Here is a 19,284-nt window from a genome sequence, read left to right as displayed (position 1 = left end):
TTATAAAGATTCACTTCTCTTCCTTTCATAATCAAGGTATACCTCCGTCCCTAAAGAAAACATCTCAAAAATTCCACCTCAATGGGCTGTCCCATCATAGACACAGTCCAGATCTTGTGATAGTCTATATCAGGTCTGGATATGACTCCTTTTGGAGATTGATGAATTAGACACTAAAGCTCTAATATTAAGGCAATGTGACATGGACAAGACCAACAGACCAAGGGAACAGAAGAGAGAACGCAGAAAAACTATTTATAGCCACCTGATTCAGAACACAGGAAGAAGCAAGGTGGAGAAGGGAGGGGCAACTGGTACAGGGCCAGCAGTAGGGCGGGGAGAGTGAGGCAGGGTTGTCCGCCTGCATGGTTGGAGCCTGTCTTTATTTAAAGTTTTAATTATTTTATTCACTGTGGATTTTTCCACTGACTGTGATTTTTAAAACGTCTTGGCGATTGAGGGTTTTTTTGGTGGGGGAGGCGGAGTGCCCCCTTAAATTTTATACCAGAGACTAGTGCCTCAGTCTCCTTTCCCTAGCGAGCCCTGATATGTTCCTTGTCTTAAATGTGGTTAAAATGATGGTTTCAAGGGTTTATGCATAGGTCAAAATTCACCAAATTGTATGCTTTATACACGTGCAGTTTAATGTATGTTCATTATACCTCAATACAGCTGCTTTTAAAAAGTATATCCCACAACTAGAAGGACATGCAACTAAGATATACAACTGTGTACAGGTCGGGGTTTGAGGAGATAAAGCAGAAAAAAAAAAAAAGTATCTGTATAAAGACATAGACCGCAGGTTCCGTGGATGAGTCACCTCTCACTGATAGTGTGGTCTTCTGGCGGAGATTGCGCGCCCGAGAAGCGGGAGGCTAAGACAACTCCCCGTCCCGCCCCCAACGCATCACCCTTGGAAGTGGTCGGTGGTCTGGGGACCCCTGCCACACGCACCTGCTGTGTCCGCACCTGCTGTGGCTCGACCTGGGGCGGGGCTCGGGGGCGCGGCAGGTGCGCCTGGCGCCAACCTCCCCACTCACACGCGCTTCCGCAGACCGCGGTGGCTCGCTCTGCTGCAGAGATTGGTGCCGCCAGCCCCTTTTCCGTGTGGGCGAGGACACCACCCAGATCTGACCCCAGGAAGCGCTCGCCCTCTCGCTCAATTACCGCTGGTCGGGGTTAGGGCCCTGGGACCTGCCCGGCTGCTGAGAATCTGAAGCTCGCTCCGTCAGCGAAAGAGGCTGGAGAAAGTTCATTTGCAAAAAAAGACACTTGTAAGGTCTACAGCGCAGACGGGAGTCCACTTAAATTCCCCCGAGGGAAATCAAGGCGGGTCTTGAGGTCTTGCCCTTGGCAGGACGCCTAGAGGTCGCCCCAGGGGCGGCTGTCACCGCAGGAGGGGTGGGGGCTGCCCAAGGAACTGAGGACGCGTCCAGGTACCCGCGAAACGATAGGGCGCTAGCGCGTGTGGTCATCCCTGGGGAGATGAGGTTAGGAACGACTCCTTACATTTTTATTATGAAGTGTTTCAGACGTACTAAAAGGTATACCACCACCCATGGATCCACTTCCCACCTTAGAAAATGAAACATTACTACCATAGAGGCGTATTCCTTCCTGGTCTCATTTGCTTACCTCCCCTTCCCGGTTCTCTCTCCCCTCCCCTCCCTCCTTTTCCTATTCACGTACCATCTTATTTATTTAGTGTGGGTAATACAGTCATCTGACGTAGTAGACAAATGTAGTTATTTCGGACGTTCCGAAGGAGTCCAAAAGTTATGAAAATGCCTTCAAACCATGGAAAACCAGGGAGAAGATATACAACTGTTTTGTATACCTTGAGTTCCTGAAACGATTTTAACGAAGGAGATACCTTAATTAGAAGCGTTAAATTTAATTCTCTTGTATTTATTTTCCTAAATAATATTAAAACCCTCTCAATCTTCATTAAAAGTCTTAGTAAAGAAGGGATTCTTAAATTCTTTAATTACTACTAATTTCTGGCCTAAAGTTAATTTGACTTTTCAGCACTGGGATCACACTCCCGAAGTCAGACGTTTCTATTTCTCAACTCAAAACTTTTTAGAGGAGAAATGGCTTATATTAGAAAGATGGAATATTATTTAAACTTTATTTATTACTTGTTTCTACATTAATTTCATGTTTATTCTATTCTGAGTGTAGCAATTACCTTTAACTAAAGATTTTGTTTCTAATTATAATTTTTTTAAGTAGAAAACATTATAAAATCCAGTCTTCTGAAGATTAAATTCTTTAATGTATTCGACGTATTCGTGCAAGTGTCAGAGAGTCATGTCTATAGAGTGACCACTGAGCTTCTGTTTCTTATTTTCTCCATGCCTGGAGAGTATTTCTTAAAGTGTTGATATACTTAAAGGATTAGAGATTTGGGTTTAATTTCTTTTCTCCCCTCTATGTTAGATTCATATAAGTGCTTAGTAGTATATGAAATTGATCAACGTAGGACCATAGCATTTGACAGACATTCCTGCCTTTCTTTTCTAATACCCTCTGAAGATAGGCTATTTTTCCAAGGAAACCACTTCCCTTAGTTATCCTTGGCATATCCTTACCACTTCACAAGGAAGGAACAGCTTTTTCAACTATATTACTTCAGCATCAGGAAGGTTGGGGTCTTTACTGGGGCATGGAATCCTCTGGAATTCCTCATTCCATTTACCGGTTCACTAAGAGTAGAGGAAAATGCAGTCCATCAGCCTCAATAATCATAAAGCAAGGAATTTCGTCACTTTAATTGGATTAAAACTCTAACCTATTCTACCCTCCCAACCTGTAAATACTGACTTAAGGGGGCTAGAACTACATTCATTCTTCCTTTAGTTCAGGGTTTGTTGACCTCGAACCTGTTGACATTTTGGGCTGCAGAATTCTTTGTTGTGAGGGCTGTCCTGTACACTGTAGGATATTTAGCAGTATCCCTGGCTTCTACCCACAGGGTAGCATTAACACACTCCCCCCCCCACACACACACACACCAGTTGTGACAACCAGAAATATCTTCAGACATTATGTCCTCTGGAGGGCAAAATCCACCTCCTCTTTTACTCCGTTGGGAACCATGGCTCTAGACTAACAGTGAGCAGACTCCTATTTTAACAATCTCTGTCCTAGTGCTGTCGACAGAAGTAGAATGCAAGCTATATATATAATTTAAAATTTTCTAGTAACCACATTTAAAAAAGGTAAAAAGAAACAGGCAAAATTGCTTTAAATATATTTTATTCAATTCAACATTCCTAAAATATTATCATTTCAGCATGTAATTAATATAAAAAAGGATTAATGTGATATTTTCGTTCTTTTTTCATATTAAGTTTTTGAACCCTGGTGTGTGTTTTACGCTTCCATCGCATCTCAATTTGGACTAGCCACATTGCAAGTACTCATTTGCCACATGTGGCCACATATGCCAAATCGGACAGTGCAGCCTTAATCAGTGACATATGGACAAAGTCACAAGACAAGAGTCAACATTAACAAACCAAACCAAACCAAGAAATAAATAGCAATGAGCATACCTAGCGCCCAGATACTGGTTTCTAATGCCATTCTCCAATAAAAGGAACCAGAGGGTCTGGCCCTGTGGCATACTGGTTAGGTTTGCATGCTCTGCTGCAGCAGCCCAGGGTTCGCAGGTTCGGATCCCGGGTGAGGACCTAGCACCACTCATCAACCATGCTGTGGCAGCATCCCACGTAAAATAGAGGAAGATTGGCACACATGTTAGCCCAGGGCCAATCTTCCTCACACACACATAAAAAGGAACCAGAGCACCCTAGAGAAACAGCTGATTCTAGGGCTGAGAAAGAGAATATACAAGATGGGCCTGGAGCATCGTGCAGTGCTAGAAAATAAGGAAGTGCTCAAAAAAATAAAAGGACAGGGGCATTCAAAGGGACACAGGAGTCAACTTGAAAGAGCTCCCAATAGCTAATGCTAAAACAATTTGAGCAACAAAATAAGTGATGTAGTATTGAAATATAACAAAAAATATTAAATAACTATCTTTGAGTCCATAAATATAAATGACTGGATCCATAAATAAATGAGCAAATCAGTATATAAGTAAATGGGAGAGAAGAGACAAGTCTCCTGTCCAGAAGAATTCCAAATAATTTATGTCAATACTGTGTTCCCAAGGAGATGGAGCTTCAATCCCCATCCTTTGAGCTTGGGCTGCACTTACCCACGTGGAAAGTGGGAAAAGGCAACTTGATAGTGGAGAAACCTGGCAAGCAGTGCCTCAGTGAGATGATCAAGGTTAACATCATCAATGGTAAGTCATATTGATAGCACGTACCCTTGATATGATGTGATGAGAATGACACTTCACCTCTGTGGTCTTCCTCTCAAAAACCCATTAACTCTAGTCTAATTATGAGAAAAACATCAGAAAAACTCAAATTGATGGTCATTCTACAAAACGCCTGACCAGCACTCCTCAAAACTGTCCAGATCATCAAAAACAAGGTCTGAGAATCTGTCGCAGACCAAAGGAGGCTAAGGAGATGTGACTACTAGATGTAATGTAGCATCTTGGATGGGGTCCTGGAACAGAGGAAGAGGTAAAAACTAGGAAATCCAAATAAAATGTGGAGTTTGCTGAATAGCAACGTACTCAGGTTGGTTCCTTTGTAGCGAGAGCTGAACCACAGTAATATAAGATGCTAACAAGAGGAGGAACTGAGTGAGGGGTATATGGGAACTTCCTGTACTATTTTTGTAACTTTTCTGTAATTCTAAAACTAGTCCAAAATAAAATTTAATTTAAAAAACATTTTGTTTTATTTTACAATAGCTGGGCAGGTTTTCAGATCTTTAGTGAAATTAGGTCCCAAATGGCTAGAGCTAGATGGTAGAGATAGGCAGGCACCTCAGCAAAACCCAGTTGGAAGCTTAACCTTTTGCTGGCTCATATTTGGCCCCATGAGGGAGACTCTGGCCTCAGTCCTCCTCTTTTCCCTAGTGTAATCAATTATTTTACAGCACCACTTTTTTGGTTTAATGAGACACAAACTCTTAATTTTTTGTTTGAAACAGAAATGCAGCAGATATACAAGGTAAAGCTTTCCTCATTCATATGGAAAAAGAAGGCAGCATCAATAATCCGCTTCTATCTAAACAAAAACTCATGAATATTTATACGTTTTTTAAAATGTGATATTTTAAAATTGTATTACTAGGGCAATCAATAAATCATTAAGTGACACAACCAATCAGAATTAGATTTTTTAAGAATTACTTTCACACGCGTAGCACCAACTCTGAAGTCCAGAGATCTTACAAGACTAATTTATTAGAAACAACATTTACAACGATAGCTTTTTGATGCTGAGTTGTATCTGATTTAATGCAGTCAGAAAGAAAGAAGGAACGTCTTCCTCCTTATTTTGCTGAAGTTAGAAGAGGCTGCAGTTTCAAGGCAAGAGGCTGGAATTCCATGAGTAAACCCAGATGGAAGACAGGCAAAGAAGTTCAAAATTTACAATGGCAGCGGCGGGGGGTGGGGGGGGTGATTAGTAGAATAAGATTACTAATAAATGGAATATTAGCCATGGAATATTTTAATTTCCATTAGTTATCCAAATATTTTATTGTTATTTAGATTACTGCTCTTAAATGTTTTGTATAGACAGAACAATAGAAAAACAAATAAGCAACTGCATTAGCATTGTTAAGTGTCAGTATTTTTAGTTAGAAGAATAATTGTGTGGCTGTATTAGTTGGCTCAGGCTGCCATAACAAAATACCAAAGACTGGGTGGGTTAAACAACAGAAATTTATTTCTCACAGTTCTAGAGGCTGGAAGTTCAAGTTCAAGGTGCCAGTAGGATGGACATCATTCTGAGGCTTCTTCTCTTGGCTTATAGTTGGCGGCCATGTTTCTGTGTGCTCACATGACCTCTTGTTTTTGTGTGTGCAGAGAAAGGGATAGAGAGCGCTCTCTGGTATAGTCCTATAAGGACTCTAATCTCTAATCCTATCAGATCAAGACCCCACCTTTACGACCTCACTTAACCTTATTTCCTTACAAATCTACAAATACAGCCACACTGGGGGTTAGGGCTTCGACTCATGAATTTTGATGGGACACAAACATCCAGTCCATAACAATGAGCCATCAAATTATGAAAGTAAAGGGAAAAAAATTACAATTCAAGAATGTACTTGATTTAAAACTTAAGTTGGTATGTTATAGAACAATAAATGGAGCTGAGCTGAGAAGTTGCCATATAAACTCCTTGATTTCCATGGACTCTATCTTTCCTCAGTCTGTTCACTTAGGGCTGATATACAACTTTAAAACCAGATTTCGGTCTCTAATACTATCTCCCACTGAAAGCCAGAGAAAACAGGTTTGTGTGTGTTTTCTATTGGCGTATAATTTCCCCATGAAGGGATAATTAATGCTCACTGTTACAATGAAGGCATGGTCTGGGCCATTCTGAGAATAAAAATTGGAGATTACAATTTTAAAGGATGAAATAATCATACCACTGCTCTCTGTCCTGCCGAAATGGTTAAGGCCTGCTCTGTCAGTGATAGAATTATCTTCGGAATCTCCCAAGTCCTGAATCAACATGGCAAAGGGAAACGTCAAGAATTCAGGAAACAAATTCTGCTGGTATGGCCAAGTTAGGTCCTACCAGACTACCCTTCTGCAGATAACCATAAGCTCTAGGTAAATTTTAAAAAACAAAAAAATGCGTGAAGTCACTGAGGAGAGTCAAGACTTGGAAGAAATAAGGGCCACAGGACAAGCTTCTTGTTTTTGACTTTTGACCAGAGCGTAGGGCATAGCGTGTGCTGTGCAGGGTGGCTAAAGCTCCTATAGAAAACCTTTGTCATTCTGGCTGGAGGAATCAGGGGACAGAATTTGGGATAACAAGAGCTCCTGGACGGAGTTAAAGGAGGAATCAGGAAAGGAGAGTACCAGAGAGAGGAAGTTCCAAACTCTGTGTGTCAATTCTGCCCAAATCTCTAGGCAGGTCTGTGAACCAAAAACAGAGTTTCTGCCCATACCAAACAGATGTTCACCTATGGACATTTACACAGCAACTGCCTCATCTCATTTTGGTTTAGGATTCTTCCTAACAGTCATCATGCCACAGAATATATAGCTGTTGTTTTGCCCTGGAAGACAGACAGACAAGAATATTGTATAAGATAGCTGACTCAGCTGTCCGTGGATAGATCCCAAACACAATGTTCCTTTCCAGGCCAGAGAATCGCCGGACACTGTCCAACACAATGTGATCATCCAACATGTCGCACGCATCACTGACCTGCACTACTCTTTTCTTCCTCATTGCTTTCAGGAGCTTATGCTTGTAAGGCTCCACATAGTCCATGGTGCTGACAAGCACAGCAATGTCCTTGGGAGAATAGCCCTTTTCAAAGAGAAGCTTGCAAGTTTTTGCCACATAGGTCACTATTTGCTCCCTAGTCGAGCGCTCCATAATCTCAAAGTTGCCTGGGACGCCCTGAGCCCACTGAGCTTCACGGAGCATCTCCAGGGACCCAGGAGGGATGTTAAATGGAGGGTTCTTTATGATTTCCTGCATTACTTTTTGTAAGTAGTTGGCTATTGGATCTGCATTGCGGACCACTCTGGTGAGCTCTTCTCTTGGATACTGGACTGAGAAAGGGGGGAGGCCATTGTCAACCAAGTGGCTGGTCTGAAAGTAGTCCAGAAAGATCCAGAGAATTCCTGGGTGACCCTTTTCTCTCTGAGTGATGCTTTTTGCCTTCTCATACCAATCCCCATCTTCAGTGCGGAAATTCTGAGCTTCATCGATGATGATGTGTTGAATCTCTTTGAAGTTATTTTTCATGAAAGTTTTCCGGGTCACTGCCTGGCAGATCCTTTTATTACTGCAAAAATTAAAATGACACACTCAGGTTTTCTCCAAGTGAATAAAGGAGGAAAACTACTCTATCATGCTCCCCAGAACACGGTACTGTTGTCCCAGATCATTTTACCACCTAACTCTCAAGGAACAAGGTGATTCTGGTTGAGGGGGGTGTGGAGTGAATTCAGACCGAACCTCACTGGGTGACAATAAGATCCTACTGCTTACCTGATAAAGTTCCTCAGAGGCTGGTTCTCACAAACGTAGAGAATTTTATTTGCTTCACAGTGAAATGTATTCCTTATCTTCTCCATGATCTTCATGGCCATGATTGTCTTCCCTGAGCCAGGTAAGCCATGGACAAACAATTCTCTGTTCTTGCGGAGGTTTTTTGAGAAGATCTCATACTGTTGGGCTGTGAGCAGATTTAAAACCTCACAGCCAAGCTGGTCACTCAAGAAAGATCTGAAGCTGAGCAGAACAATCACAAGGGACTGCAGCAAGGCTTCCATTTGTTGGGTGTCTTCAAGGTCATAGGATGTGGGGTAATCAATTGGAGAGCCGGAACCGGCCAAGGGCTCTGCATGGCTCTCAGGACTCAGGCGGAGGACCTTGGTCATGACACACAGCTTCCCGGTGTAGCCCCCCATGTTCACCAGCTTCTGCTTCAGAGTGAAGGCAGTGCGGGTGCAGTAGAACTGCCCGTCCGCATCCTGCTCCCTGAGAACGCTGTAGAGAATGGGGGAGCTGTTCTGTGCTATCAGCAGAGCATCACAGATGACTCCCTGCTGCTCTTGCAAGTTCAGGTCCACGGCCCAGCTTCTAGAGAAGATCAAAATTCCCTGCGAGAAAGGACGCATTTGCTCATTGATTAATTCCTCCAGACCTTCATGCTCTGAGGACAGCTCCTTCCAGAGGGATTCAGGAGTATATTGCAGATGTCCCGGTGGCACTAGTCATGGAAAGAATTATAAATTGGGGGGAAAAATAATATTTATTTTTGTGATTAATTATAATTAATCAAAATTAATTATTAAACCTATACTTAATCATAACTAATCTTATTAATTAAGACAAATTGTGGACTGTTGTATATATTCTTTTGCAAATATTATTATATTACAATGAGGGAAAATAAGCCTTGAAAAATCTGGCACACTTCATAGAAACCCATGTGCTTATTACGTTTATGGCCTTGGGAAATTTCTTAACCTCTCTAAGACTGTTTCCTCATCTGTAAAATAAACAAACAGAAAAACGCACGAAAAAATAGTACCTCTCCTATGGTGAGGAATAAATGAAATAGCATAAAGTATCTGGCTCATTGTAGCTGGTTGAGAAATGTTTGTTCTGTTCCCCTTCCTTCTCTGAAATTATCTGAATCTCAAAATGTCCCTGAACAGACCCCATTGATGGAGGTAGAAGGAGGCCTCCAAGAAGAAGGTACTGATAAACATTTGGAGAAGATGGAGCCATGTAAAACCTTTCATTAGCAGAGAACTCCCTGCAGTCCTGGACCAGGAGACCCTGAGGTTAGCCCCCGAGTTACCTCTCCTGAGGCAGAACTCTGGTATCGTGCACTTAGAGATCAATGTGAGACTCCATCCATCACAAGAGTCTTCCCTTTGTCATGACGGAGTAAGGACCAATGGTGTGGCACGAAAATAAACTTGCACTGTAGGGTTTTAAACTTATTTCAATGATCATTTGTTCCAAAGGGGAAAAAAATGAGGAGATTGTTTTCATCATGTTGTAGTAGTGTCAGATCACAAACCAGAGTCGGGATTTGTAGACACAATTTCAAGTGAAATTACCCATATTTCATTAGTAATTGTTTATTGTTCTTAGTTGCTGGTGCTTTCTCACTGGTACCTGGTGTCTGCACAACTTGATTACGTCTGCCACATGGATGATAGTGAGTAGGAGATGGCATCTATTATGAGACACATCCAGATTTAAGAGATGTTAAAAGATGGGGGGAAACACGCATAGTAGAATGGACAAAATAGGCTAATATAAAGATGTGTTTAAAATGGAGCTTTAGGAAGCAAAGGAAATATAAAATGAGAAAATATATCATCTGTTGATTGTATTGGGGAGTTTACACACATCTCCAGTCCTCACAATTCTGCAACGCAAATATACTTATTATTCTCTTTTTCATATAAGTAAATGAGAACTCAAACAGGTCAAGTGACTTGCCCATGGTCACACCACTAGGAAATGGCAGAGCCAGCATCCAAACCCAGCCCTCAGACACCAGACCCTCTGTGGTTATCACTCTACTTCACTGCCCTGCAAGCCACACAGACCACCTCTGCCTAATAAATGAAGAAAGTCACTAACGTGCTTGATGTTCTTAGCAAACGTGTTTTAGCTCATCATTGAATAGGTCTTATATTTCTTTAATTATATGATGGGACATGCTTCCTCAGGAAATTATGTGAAGGCAAGAAGTGTCCTTTTCATTTCCTTGATATTGCACATGATACTTAGAAAATTACAGGGGCCAGGTGTTCAACAAATGCCACCACTCCACGTGTGCCAGAATAGTTACCATTCCCCAGGTGACCTGGGGCCTCTGTGCCTCTGCATAGGTGTGCCCTGAGACTCTAATGCCCTCTTCCACTTATGTCACCTGATAAATCCCTCTTATTCTTTCCAGAACTCTCATGTCTGTCCTTCTCTCCTCGGGACTCCCACAGAACTTTGTATCCATACTGGACACAAAACTTAACATGGATCTAGTGAAATCTTTAGAAACAGAGCACTGGAGCGTCCAGAGCAGTTGTTTTCAAACTACAGGAAATCAGGCGAAGGATCCTAATGGTTTGGGACCCAGGATGAAGATGGTTGGGGGCTGGTTGATTCTGACGTACAACTCGTGCTCTGACTTTCTCTAGTAGCAATAACTCCAGTAATAGACAAAATTTCTTTTTCGGACAGTCACTGAATTTCCTCCAAGAGAAACCTTTACAGCGTTTAACCTGAAGCCAAATTATTGTCAACCAATGCTAATAATTAACGTGCTGAGGACATCCCCATTCTTTTTTTGTTTGTTTTGCTTAAGGAAGATTAGCCCCAAGCTAACATCTGTACCAATCCTCCTCTATTTTGTATGTGGGTCACCACCACAGCATGGCTGATGAGTGGTGTAGGTCTGCTCCTGGGAGCCAAACCCTCAAGCCTCGCCGCTGAAGCAGAGAGCACTGAACCCAACCACTATGCAACCAGGCTGACCCAAGGACATCTCTATTCTTAATAGCTGGAGTCCAATTGCAAAACAAAAACCAGACTTCTTGTTTACCACTGTTAGTGTTCACAATCTAATAATAATAGTAGACTCTGAAAATGAAAATTGGCTTTTAAAAATAATAATTTTAATTAGGTAGTACATTCCCATAGTCCAAATACCAAAACACTCCTACTCCCATCTGCTCCATTTCCTGCCTTCCCAACCCCATCCTACTCCCCTACCACAGATACTTTTGTTTAGTTTCTTGCCTATTCTTCCAAAATTTCTTTATGGAAATACAAGCAAATATTTCCCACTTCTTAAACAATAGGTAGCAAACTGTTCAGCACTTTACAGTTTTTCACTTAGCAATATATATTGGAGATCTTTCCATATCAGTAAACAAAGAACTCCCTTATTGGGGTTTTTTCCCCACAGTTATCTAACATGCCATTTTACGGATGTGCTGTATTTTATTTAACCAGTCCCCGTTGATAGGTTCTTGGGTTTTTTTTGCCGTAATCTTTTGCTATTATGATAATATTCCAATGAGTATTTGTACATTTGGTATGTATGCCGGTATATATAAAGAATAAAGTCTTAGCAGTGGGATTACTGGGTAAAGGTAAATATATTTGTAATTCCAATAGATATTCCCAAATCATTCTCCAGTGGAGCTGAACCAATATGCAATCTCACTAGTAATGTATAACAAGGCTCGTTTCCCCACAACACAGCATATAAAAGACAATGTCAGATTTCTTTATTTTTTATACTCTAATAGATAGAAATGAGATCTCATTTTAATTTGTATGTCTCTTATATTGATTAATGCTAAGTATCTTTTCAAATGTTTGAAAGTCATTTGAATTCTATTTTCTCTGAACTCCCTGTTGACTTTTCTAAGTTGTTTTTTTATCCTTATTGCTGCCAAGACCAGCTAGGCAGCCAGCTGAAGGGGCGGACGGAATTAATAGACAGAACACAATCCATATTATTCAATGGGACGGGGGACCATCAGCCTCAAGGACTGAGGTGAGGTCCTTCGGATCACCACATATTTACTTATTGTACTTGAGAGCAAGTACAATAGCCGGAACTCATGCCTGCAGGGACACGCAGGCCAGAGTCCAAAGGTTCTGTTCTTCATCCCCCAGAAGCACACCACCCCATCCCAGGTGAATCCCTTGGGGAGTGTCTTAAGAACAATCAGCAAGGTATGCAGATGGTGTTCCGTTCCTGCAAGGGCCCGGCGTTCCTAAGCCCCTTGTCTTCATGCTTGATAAGATTTTCCCTTCTGGCCTTTGATTCCAAGGCACAAACAATCTGGTATCGGCCTAGGCTTAAAGCCTAGCAAGAATGCTGCTATGATCTCCTGCAGCACCTTAACAATTTCTGGAAGCTCTTTATATATTAGAGACATTGGCCGTTTGTGATATGAGTTGCAAATATTTTTCCCAGTTGGTCAATGGCTCTTTGACTTTGTTTTTAGTGGCTTTAGCCATGCACAGTGTTTATATTTTTGTAATGTACTTATATATATCATTCTTTACTTTCATGGCTTCTGGATTTTGAATCTTGATTTTTCTAATCCTCATGCCAAAATTATAAAGGCATTTGATTTTTTTTAGTTTTAAAATCTTGACCCATTTAGAGGTTACGTTGGTCTACGGCACAAAGTGTGAATCCATCTTTTTAAAAATAAATTGCTACCAGTTATCCCAATATATTTTTATTGAAACATCTACTTTTTCTCTACTTACTTGAGAGGTCAATTCCAACATAAACTAAATTCTCCTTTGTGTTTCCATCTATTTCCAGACCTTCTATTCTGTGCCCTTGGTCTAATTATGTGCCAATAAAACTCTACTTTTTTTTAAAGACTGGCCCTGAGCTAACATCTGTTTCCAATCTTTTTTTTCTTCTTCTTCTCCCCAAAGCCCCCCAGTACATAGTTGTCTATTGTAGTTGTAGGTCCTTCTAGTTCTACTATGTGGGACGACACCTCAGCATGGCTTGACGAGCAGTGCTAGGTCCGTGCCCAGGATCCAAACCAGCGAAACCCTGGGCTGCCGAAGCAGAGTGTGCAAACTTAACCACTCGGCCACAGGGCCAGGCTCAAAACTCTACTTTTATTTGAGGCTTTATAATGATTTAATATCTAAATGGCCCCTCCTGTTTCTCTTCTTTTGCAGTTTTTATTTCCTGGCTCTTCTTGCTTGTTTATTTTTCCACTGGAACTTTACAACAACATTGTCTAGATTAAGTGATTCTCTGTTTTTTAAAAACTGATATCTCATCAAGTCTATAAAATAACTTAGCATTGATGACCTTATGATGTTGACTCTTCCTTTCAAGAATATGACATGTTTTTCCATCTGATTCAGGTATTCACCAAAGGCGTTCAAAGTTAAAGATTGTTTTAACTTTTTTCTCAGATTGATTTATCCTAGAGATTTTAATTTTTGTTGCTATTGAAAATTGAGTATCTTCTTTCATTGTTATATTAGGATATTGAATTCTGCATATTAATTTTCACATATGCTTCTTATAATGCTATGTAATGCGATTATTTCCATTCAACCTGGATTCTTTTGTTTATAGCAGTTTTTCACTGATTTCCTTGAATTTTCCAGATATATAGTCTTATCTTCTTTAATTTTTTTTTAAAGATTGGCACCTGAGCTAACATCTGTTGCCAATCTCCTTTTTTTTTCTTCTTCTTCTCCCCAAAGCCCCCCAGTACATAGCTGTACATTCTAGTTGTAGGTCCTTCTGGTTGTACCATGTGGGACACCACCTCAGCATGGCGTGATGAGTGGTGCCATGTCCGCACCCAGGATCCAAACCAGCGAAACTCTGGGCTGCCCAAGGGGAGCATGTGAACTTAACCGCTTGGCCACAGGGCGGCACCTCTTCTTTAATTTTTATGCCTCTAATTTCTTTCTCTTATCTAATCGCCTTGGCTAACTAATATTACAGAGAAGTTGTAATAGTGAACATAATTGTTTTGTTCCTGAATTTAATAGAACGTCTCTAATATCTCCCAATTAACATGATAGTCTTTGGGGGATATACATAGATATAGATGTATAGATATAAATACCATGTTAAAGAAGTATCTATGGGTTCCTATTGTATTGAAAGTTTTTAAAAAAATCAAGGTGGGGGGCCGGCCCTGTGGCTGAGTGGTTAAGTTCTCGCGCTCAGCTTCTGGGGCCTGGGGTTTCGCTGGTTGGGATCCTGGGCGTGGACATGGTACCGCTCATCAGGCCATGCTGAGGCAGTGTCCCACATAGCACAGCCAGAGGCACTCACAACTAGAATCTACAACTATGTACTGGGGGGCTTTGGGGAGAAGAAGGAGGGAAAAAAAAGAAGATTGGCAACAGATGTTAGCTCAGGTGCCAATCTTTAAAAAAACAAAATAAAATAAAATAAAAATAAAGGATGTGTATTAAGTTTTTTCAAGCGCCTTTTCAGTGTATTAGAAGACAATTATATAATTTTTCTGCAAATATATATAGAAATGACAAATTATAACAACTTTCTTAATATTGATCTGTCCATTCATTCCTGGAGTTCTGTCTTTGTATCCTCATTCATAAGTAAGATTAATCTGAGTTTTCCCTTTTTGTGCTATCTCTTTCATATTTTGCAATTACTATTACTCTCACTTAAAAAATAACTTGGTAATTTTCATTCTTTTTCTATGGCTCTAGAACAATTTAAATAATGTTGGAAGTATCTATTCCTCAAATGTTTGATACAATTCCTGGAAAATTTATTTTTTCATAGGAGAATAATAGATTGTTGCTCTATGAGCATACAGCCCAGTATTTTGTCTGTTATAATTTATTCTAAGGTAATAAGCTCTGCTAAAGTGGAGCTTACTGAGTTCAGAAAATAATTATCAATGCTAATGCTTACTCTAGGATATAATACTGTTTATTGTGGATAGTTTTTTAAATATAAATTTTATATGCAAATGAATGCAAAGACCTCAGTTAAGGAAAAGAATGAAATCTTAAATTGGGCAGTCGTTATCTATTAACTTAATGGTCCTTGATAAATATTTACACATACATAGGACATTTATGTATCAAATTCTAGTGTCAAATAAGCCATTGACTTGCTGCATAGACTTGAGCAAGTGGTTTCCTTCTCTAGGAGTCTAGAAAGAGGACAGCAATGGATTCCTAGATAAAACCTAACATGTTGGGAGTTAGGGATGAGACCAGAAAACAGACACTGTCCTTGGTTCTAAATCATTATTCTGGGCTGTTACATGATTGTTTCTTCTAAATCCAAAAGATGTTCATCATTGATCTTCATTTTATTTTGTTTTGTGTTACATCTTTTTTTTTTGCTGAGGAAGACTTGCCCTGAGCTAACATCTGTTGCCAATCTTCCTCTTTTTTTTTTTTTTTTTTTGCTTGATGAAGATTAGCCCTGAGCTAACATCTGTACCAATCTTCCTCCATTTTGTATGTGGGTCACCACCACAGCATGGTTGACAAGTGGTGTAGGTCTGCACCTGGGATCCAAACCTGCAAATCCAGGCTGGCAAAGCGGAATGCGCCAAACCCAACCACCATACCACGGGGCTGGCCTCTGTGTTACACCTTTATATAAATTTTTATTCTTTTTTCATATTCATAACCACCACTCCTTTGGAAAATATGGCAGACGTGGGAAGTTTTTTGCTCCTGGTGTAATGTGTGCCTCTAGTTCGACTAGATAAAAAGTTTCCAATCTGGATGAGCAGCAGAATCATGTGAGTAGGTTGATAAAAATGCATATTACGAGGTGCTATCCCCAGTCTGGAATGGCGCCCCTGGTATCTTTACTTTTTAAAATAACTAGAAATACTGATGATCAGTTCGATTTGAGAAGTACAAGACCAAATGATTTTTAGGGGCAATAATGTCCCTGGATTTTATATATGGTATTGCCTCAGCCAGTGGGGTCAGTGAGGGTTCATTTCTAAACTACTTATCACCAAAATGCTTGTAGCATTATCACCTCATACACATAGGTTTGCAGTGTGTACTTGAAGAATTTTAAAAAACAAACATAACAGTTTATCTCCCTTTATCCTAACATAGAAACTGGGTGGTGTCAAGTAGGCAAACCATAGTTACTACCTGGAAATAAGCGTTGCTGGAGATCCTCCTTATGTTCCAGGCCTTTCTTGGTGTACACTGGTCTGCTAAGGGGAGGCCCGCTAGACAGACTCAGCTGAGATTCAAAGTCTTTGCACAACCATAGAAGATCTTAACAGAGAAAGAAAACTCATGTTATTCTGACATTTTAGTTTCTCTCTTCACCACTGAAAGAGGCCTTACAAGTGGGTGTATCATAACTGTCTAGGCGGTGTGACCTGAGAGATGATGGCAAGATAATGCCCCACTCACCCCATATGGACAGATGTCTTTATTGCATATGAAGGTTGCCAAAATCTACCATTAAAGAGAAAGTATTTGGAAGTTTGAATGTGTTTCCTATTCAATATAATTCTTCACTGGATAGCATTTTGTTTGTATTTCTTTTATGGTATGTAGCACATTCTTTTAGTACACATATCTGTGCATGCGTCTTATTTCTGTGGTGTAAATATTCACACCATGGACAATTTCAAGCTACCAATGTGATGTCACTAAATGCAGAGTTGGGAAGAAATGCAAGGTAGCACACCATTTTATAGTATTTCCATCATGCAGATACAATAGATATAAATAACCTCACAAGCATAGATAATAATAAAATGTAGTAAATATTTAGGAAGTGGTGAGTTTGTGTTCATCACATTTGTTTTTAATATAATTTAAGTTTAAATAATTTTTAATAATGACTGTGTTTAACAACTGGCTCAAAAAATTCCTAAAAATGTAATAAATGGCTCTGGAGCCAGTTCCAAAACACCACTACAAGGCAACCATTTCAAACAACCTTTTTTTCATAATCTGATGTGGAAAATTGCCTATTATAAGACACTTGATTTGGACTTCTAATCACTCAACAAAATTTTCTAATGCATGGAGAGAAGGATGCTTGGAGAGTCAAAAAAAACACAGAGTTTAGTGGGTGTGAGAAGTTTAAAGTCATGGGAAGCAAAGGAAAATCTGTTTAATGTGGAGGTGCCAAAGAGGCAGAAAGGCCAGGGAGGAAGTTTTCTCCCTCTTACCTGGATCTGTGTCCATCATCATGTCTACCCACTCCTCAGTCGTCAGGCTGCGGACATGCTTGTCCTTCACCATCCATGAACTGGGAGCTTCTGAGAACACTGCGCAACAGAATGGCTTCACTCTGATCACACAAGCATAGCCATATAGCTCTCCTCCAGCTAACACATCCAAGATTCTGACTTCAAAATTTATCCGGCATTGGGATTGGCAGAAATGGACACAAGGTAACTCGTATATTGCTTTTCCTATTTTCTCTCTCAAAGAGTTACGGTCAACATTTTCTTTAGCACAGCCCAGAACTTTCTTACTCTTATCATCCACTCCAATAAAAAGATAGCCTCCCTCAGTGTTTGCAAATGCAGGGACGTACTCTGGAATTATGTCTTTTACACGTTGTAGAATGTGTTTTGTAGAGAACTGTTTAAACTCTACGAATTGAGACTCAGGAAAAGGCAGCCTTTCACCATATTCAAGCTGGTCTTTTTGGAAAATTCGGTGAGCAGGATCCAAGTTATGGGGGTTTTGACATAGAACCTTGAGAACTCTACTAGAAGGTTGTTTCCCTAAGATTTTTGGACTTCTTTTCTTGGTTTTCAGGAAATTGAATGCTTCTCTTGAATCCATGAGACGCACAGAGGTGCCAGATCTACGGTATAACGAAGTACCCAGGCTGCAAATGCGGGGCTTAACAGAACGGTCTTCAGGAAAAAGGTCACTGCTCCAAGATTTAACAAAAATGTAATAACACCTCCCTTGTTGCTTAGTCTCGAAGAAAGCATGCAGATCCAAAGACTGAATAAGCTCCCTCAAAGACTCTTCTAAATCCAGTCCCAGCTCCACGGGATGCTCATCCTCGTTTGCCATTTCCAGCCGAATCACTCCTCCGCCTGAGTTTAACAAAGCACATGCAGCCTGTGTAACTTTCGCCTTCTCTTGCTCTCTCTGAGTTTTCTGCAGCTTATTTCTGTTTCCTTCACCAAGAGTCACTTCTCCTACACTGATGACCAAGTCTGGGTAAGATGATTCTACCACCAAAGATGAATTACGTTTCTCCATGTTCATTCTGCAACTGAAACCAATAAAACATGTATCTCATGTTGATGAACTAGACTGCATAGAACACAAAAATGCGTTCATTTATTTATTAACAAATATTTATTGAGTTCTTGCTCAGTACCGGGGGCTGGAGATTAAGTGGTAAATCAAGAATGAGCACAGTCTTGCCTCTTACAGTCTGAGGGCTTACAGTCTGGAGGGAAACATGGTTGAATAAAGCGATTGGATACAGATTCTGAAAGGGGAAGCACCAAAGAGCAATAATCAACCTAATGTGAATAGGGAAGGCTTCCTGGAGGAAAGGGGCTTTAAACTAAGATCTGAGTTACCCAAATGAGGGAATCTGAGGTCAAGAGAAGGCGTTATTGCATGACAATCAGAGTGAATAGTATGTGGCAAGGCCAGAAATCAGCAAAGGGAGTAGTGTATTGGAGTGGTAGAGAGATGTTCAGCCTGGCCAGACCTTAAGAGTGATAGGGAATGGGAGGTGAGTTAGAAAAGAGCCACTGCTTACATAGTGCAAAGCCAAAGAAGAATTTTAAGGACGGGAGTGACATAAACAGATAGACATTTTAAAAAGATGTTACTGACGAAGAACAGATCTGTGGTTGCCAAAAGTAATGGAGAGGGGAGGGTGTGACTATAAAGGGGTAACACAAAGGAGTTTTTGGGGTGATGGAATGGTTCTGTATCCTGTATCCTGGTAAGTGGTAAAACTCGTAGGACGGTACACCAAAAAAGTTAATTCTATTGCATGATAATTTTTTAAGAGCAGGTGGCACATTATTAATTCAGCGTGGAGTACTAATTAAGGAGGAGCAAACCAGTAGGGAGAGTTCTGCCATAATCCAAGTGAGATGATGGTGGCCTGGGCCACAGTGCCGCAGTGGGGATGAAGAGAATTGAGTAT

At 40.6% G+C, this 19,284-nt stretch overlaps 1 protein-coding gene across 4 annotated transcripts in view; it reads right to left on the bottom strand.

Annotated features, from left to right (window-relative positions):
- Positions 1-5,803: 5,803 nt before the first annotated feature.
- SLFN11 (schlafen family member 11) overlaps positions 5,804-19,284 on the bottom strand; it is an 18,493-nt gene continuing 5,012 nt past the window's right edge. For all 4 annotated transcript variants that reach the window (XM_070227631.1, XM_023653005.2, XM_005597562.4 and 1 more), the window contains 4 exons: positions 17,318-18,387; positions 16,278-16,406; positions 8,124-8,847; positions 5,804-7,917 (listed from right to left, as the gene is read on the bottom strand). In XM_070227631.1, coding sequence (XP_070083732.1) covers positions 7,134-7,917; positions 8,124-8,847; positions 16,278-16,406; positions 17,318-18,380 — 2,700 coding nt within the window. In that variant the 5' untranslated portion in view covers positions 18,381-18,387 and the 3' untranslated portion in view covers positions 5,804-7,133. The remainder of the gene's footprint in view (positions 7,918-8,123; positions 8,848-16,277; positions 16,407-17,317; positions 18,388-19,284) is intronic.

Source organism: Equus caballus, chromosome 11, assembly GCF_041296265.1.
Source record: "Equus caballus isolate H_3958 breed thoroughbred chromosome 11, TB-T2T, whole genome shotgun sequence".
Lineage (NCBI taxonomy): Eukaryota > Metazoa > Chordata > Mammalia > Perissodactyla > Equidae > Equus > Equus caballus.
The sequence above is the reverse complement of the archived record's forward strand: the minus strand, read 5'-3'. Positions and strand labels throughout refer to the sequence as shown.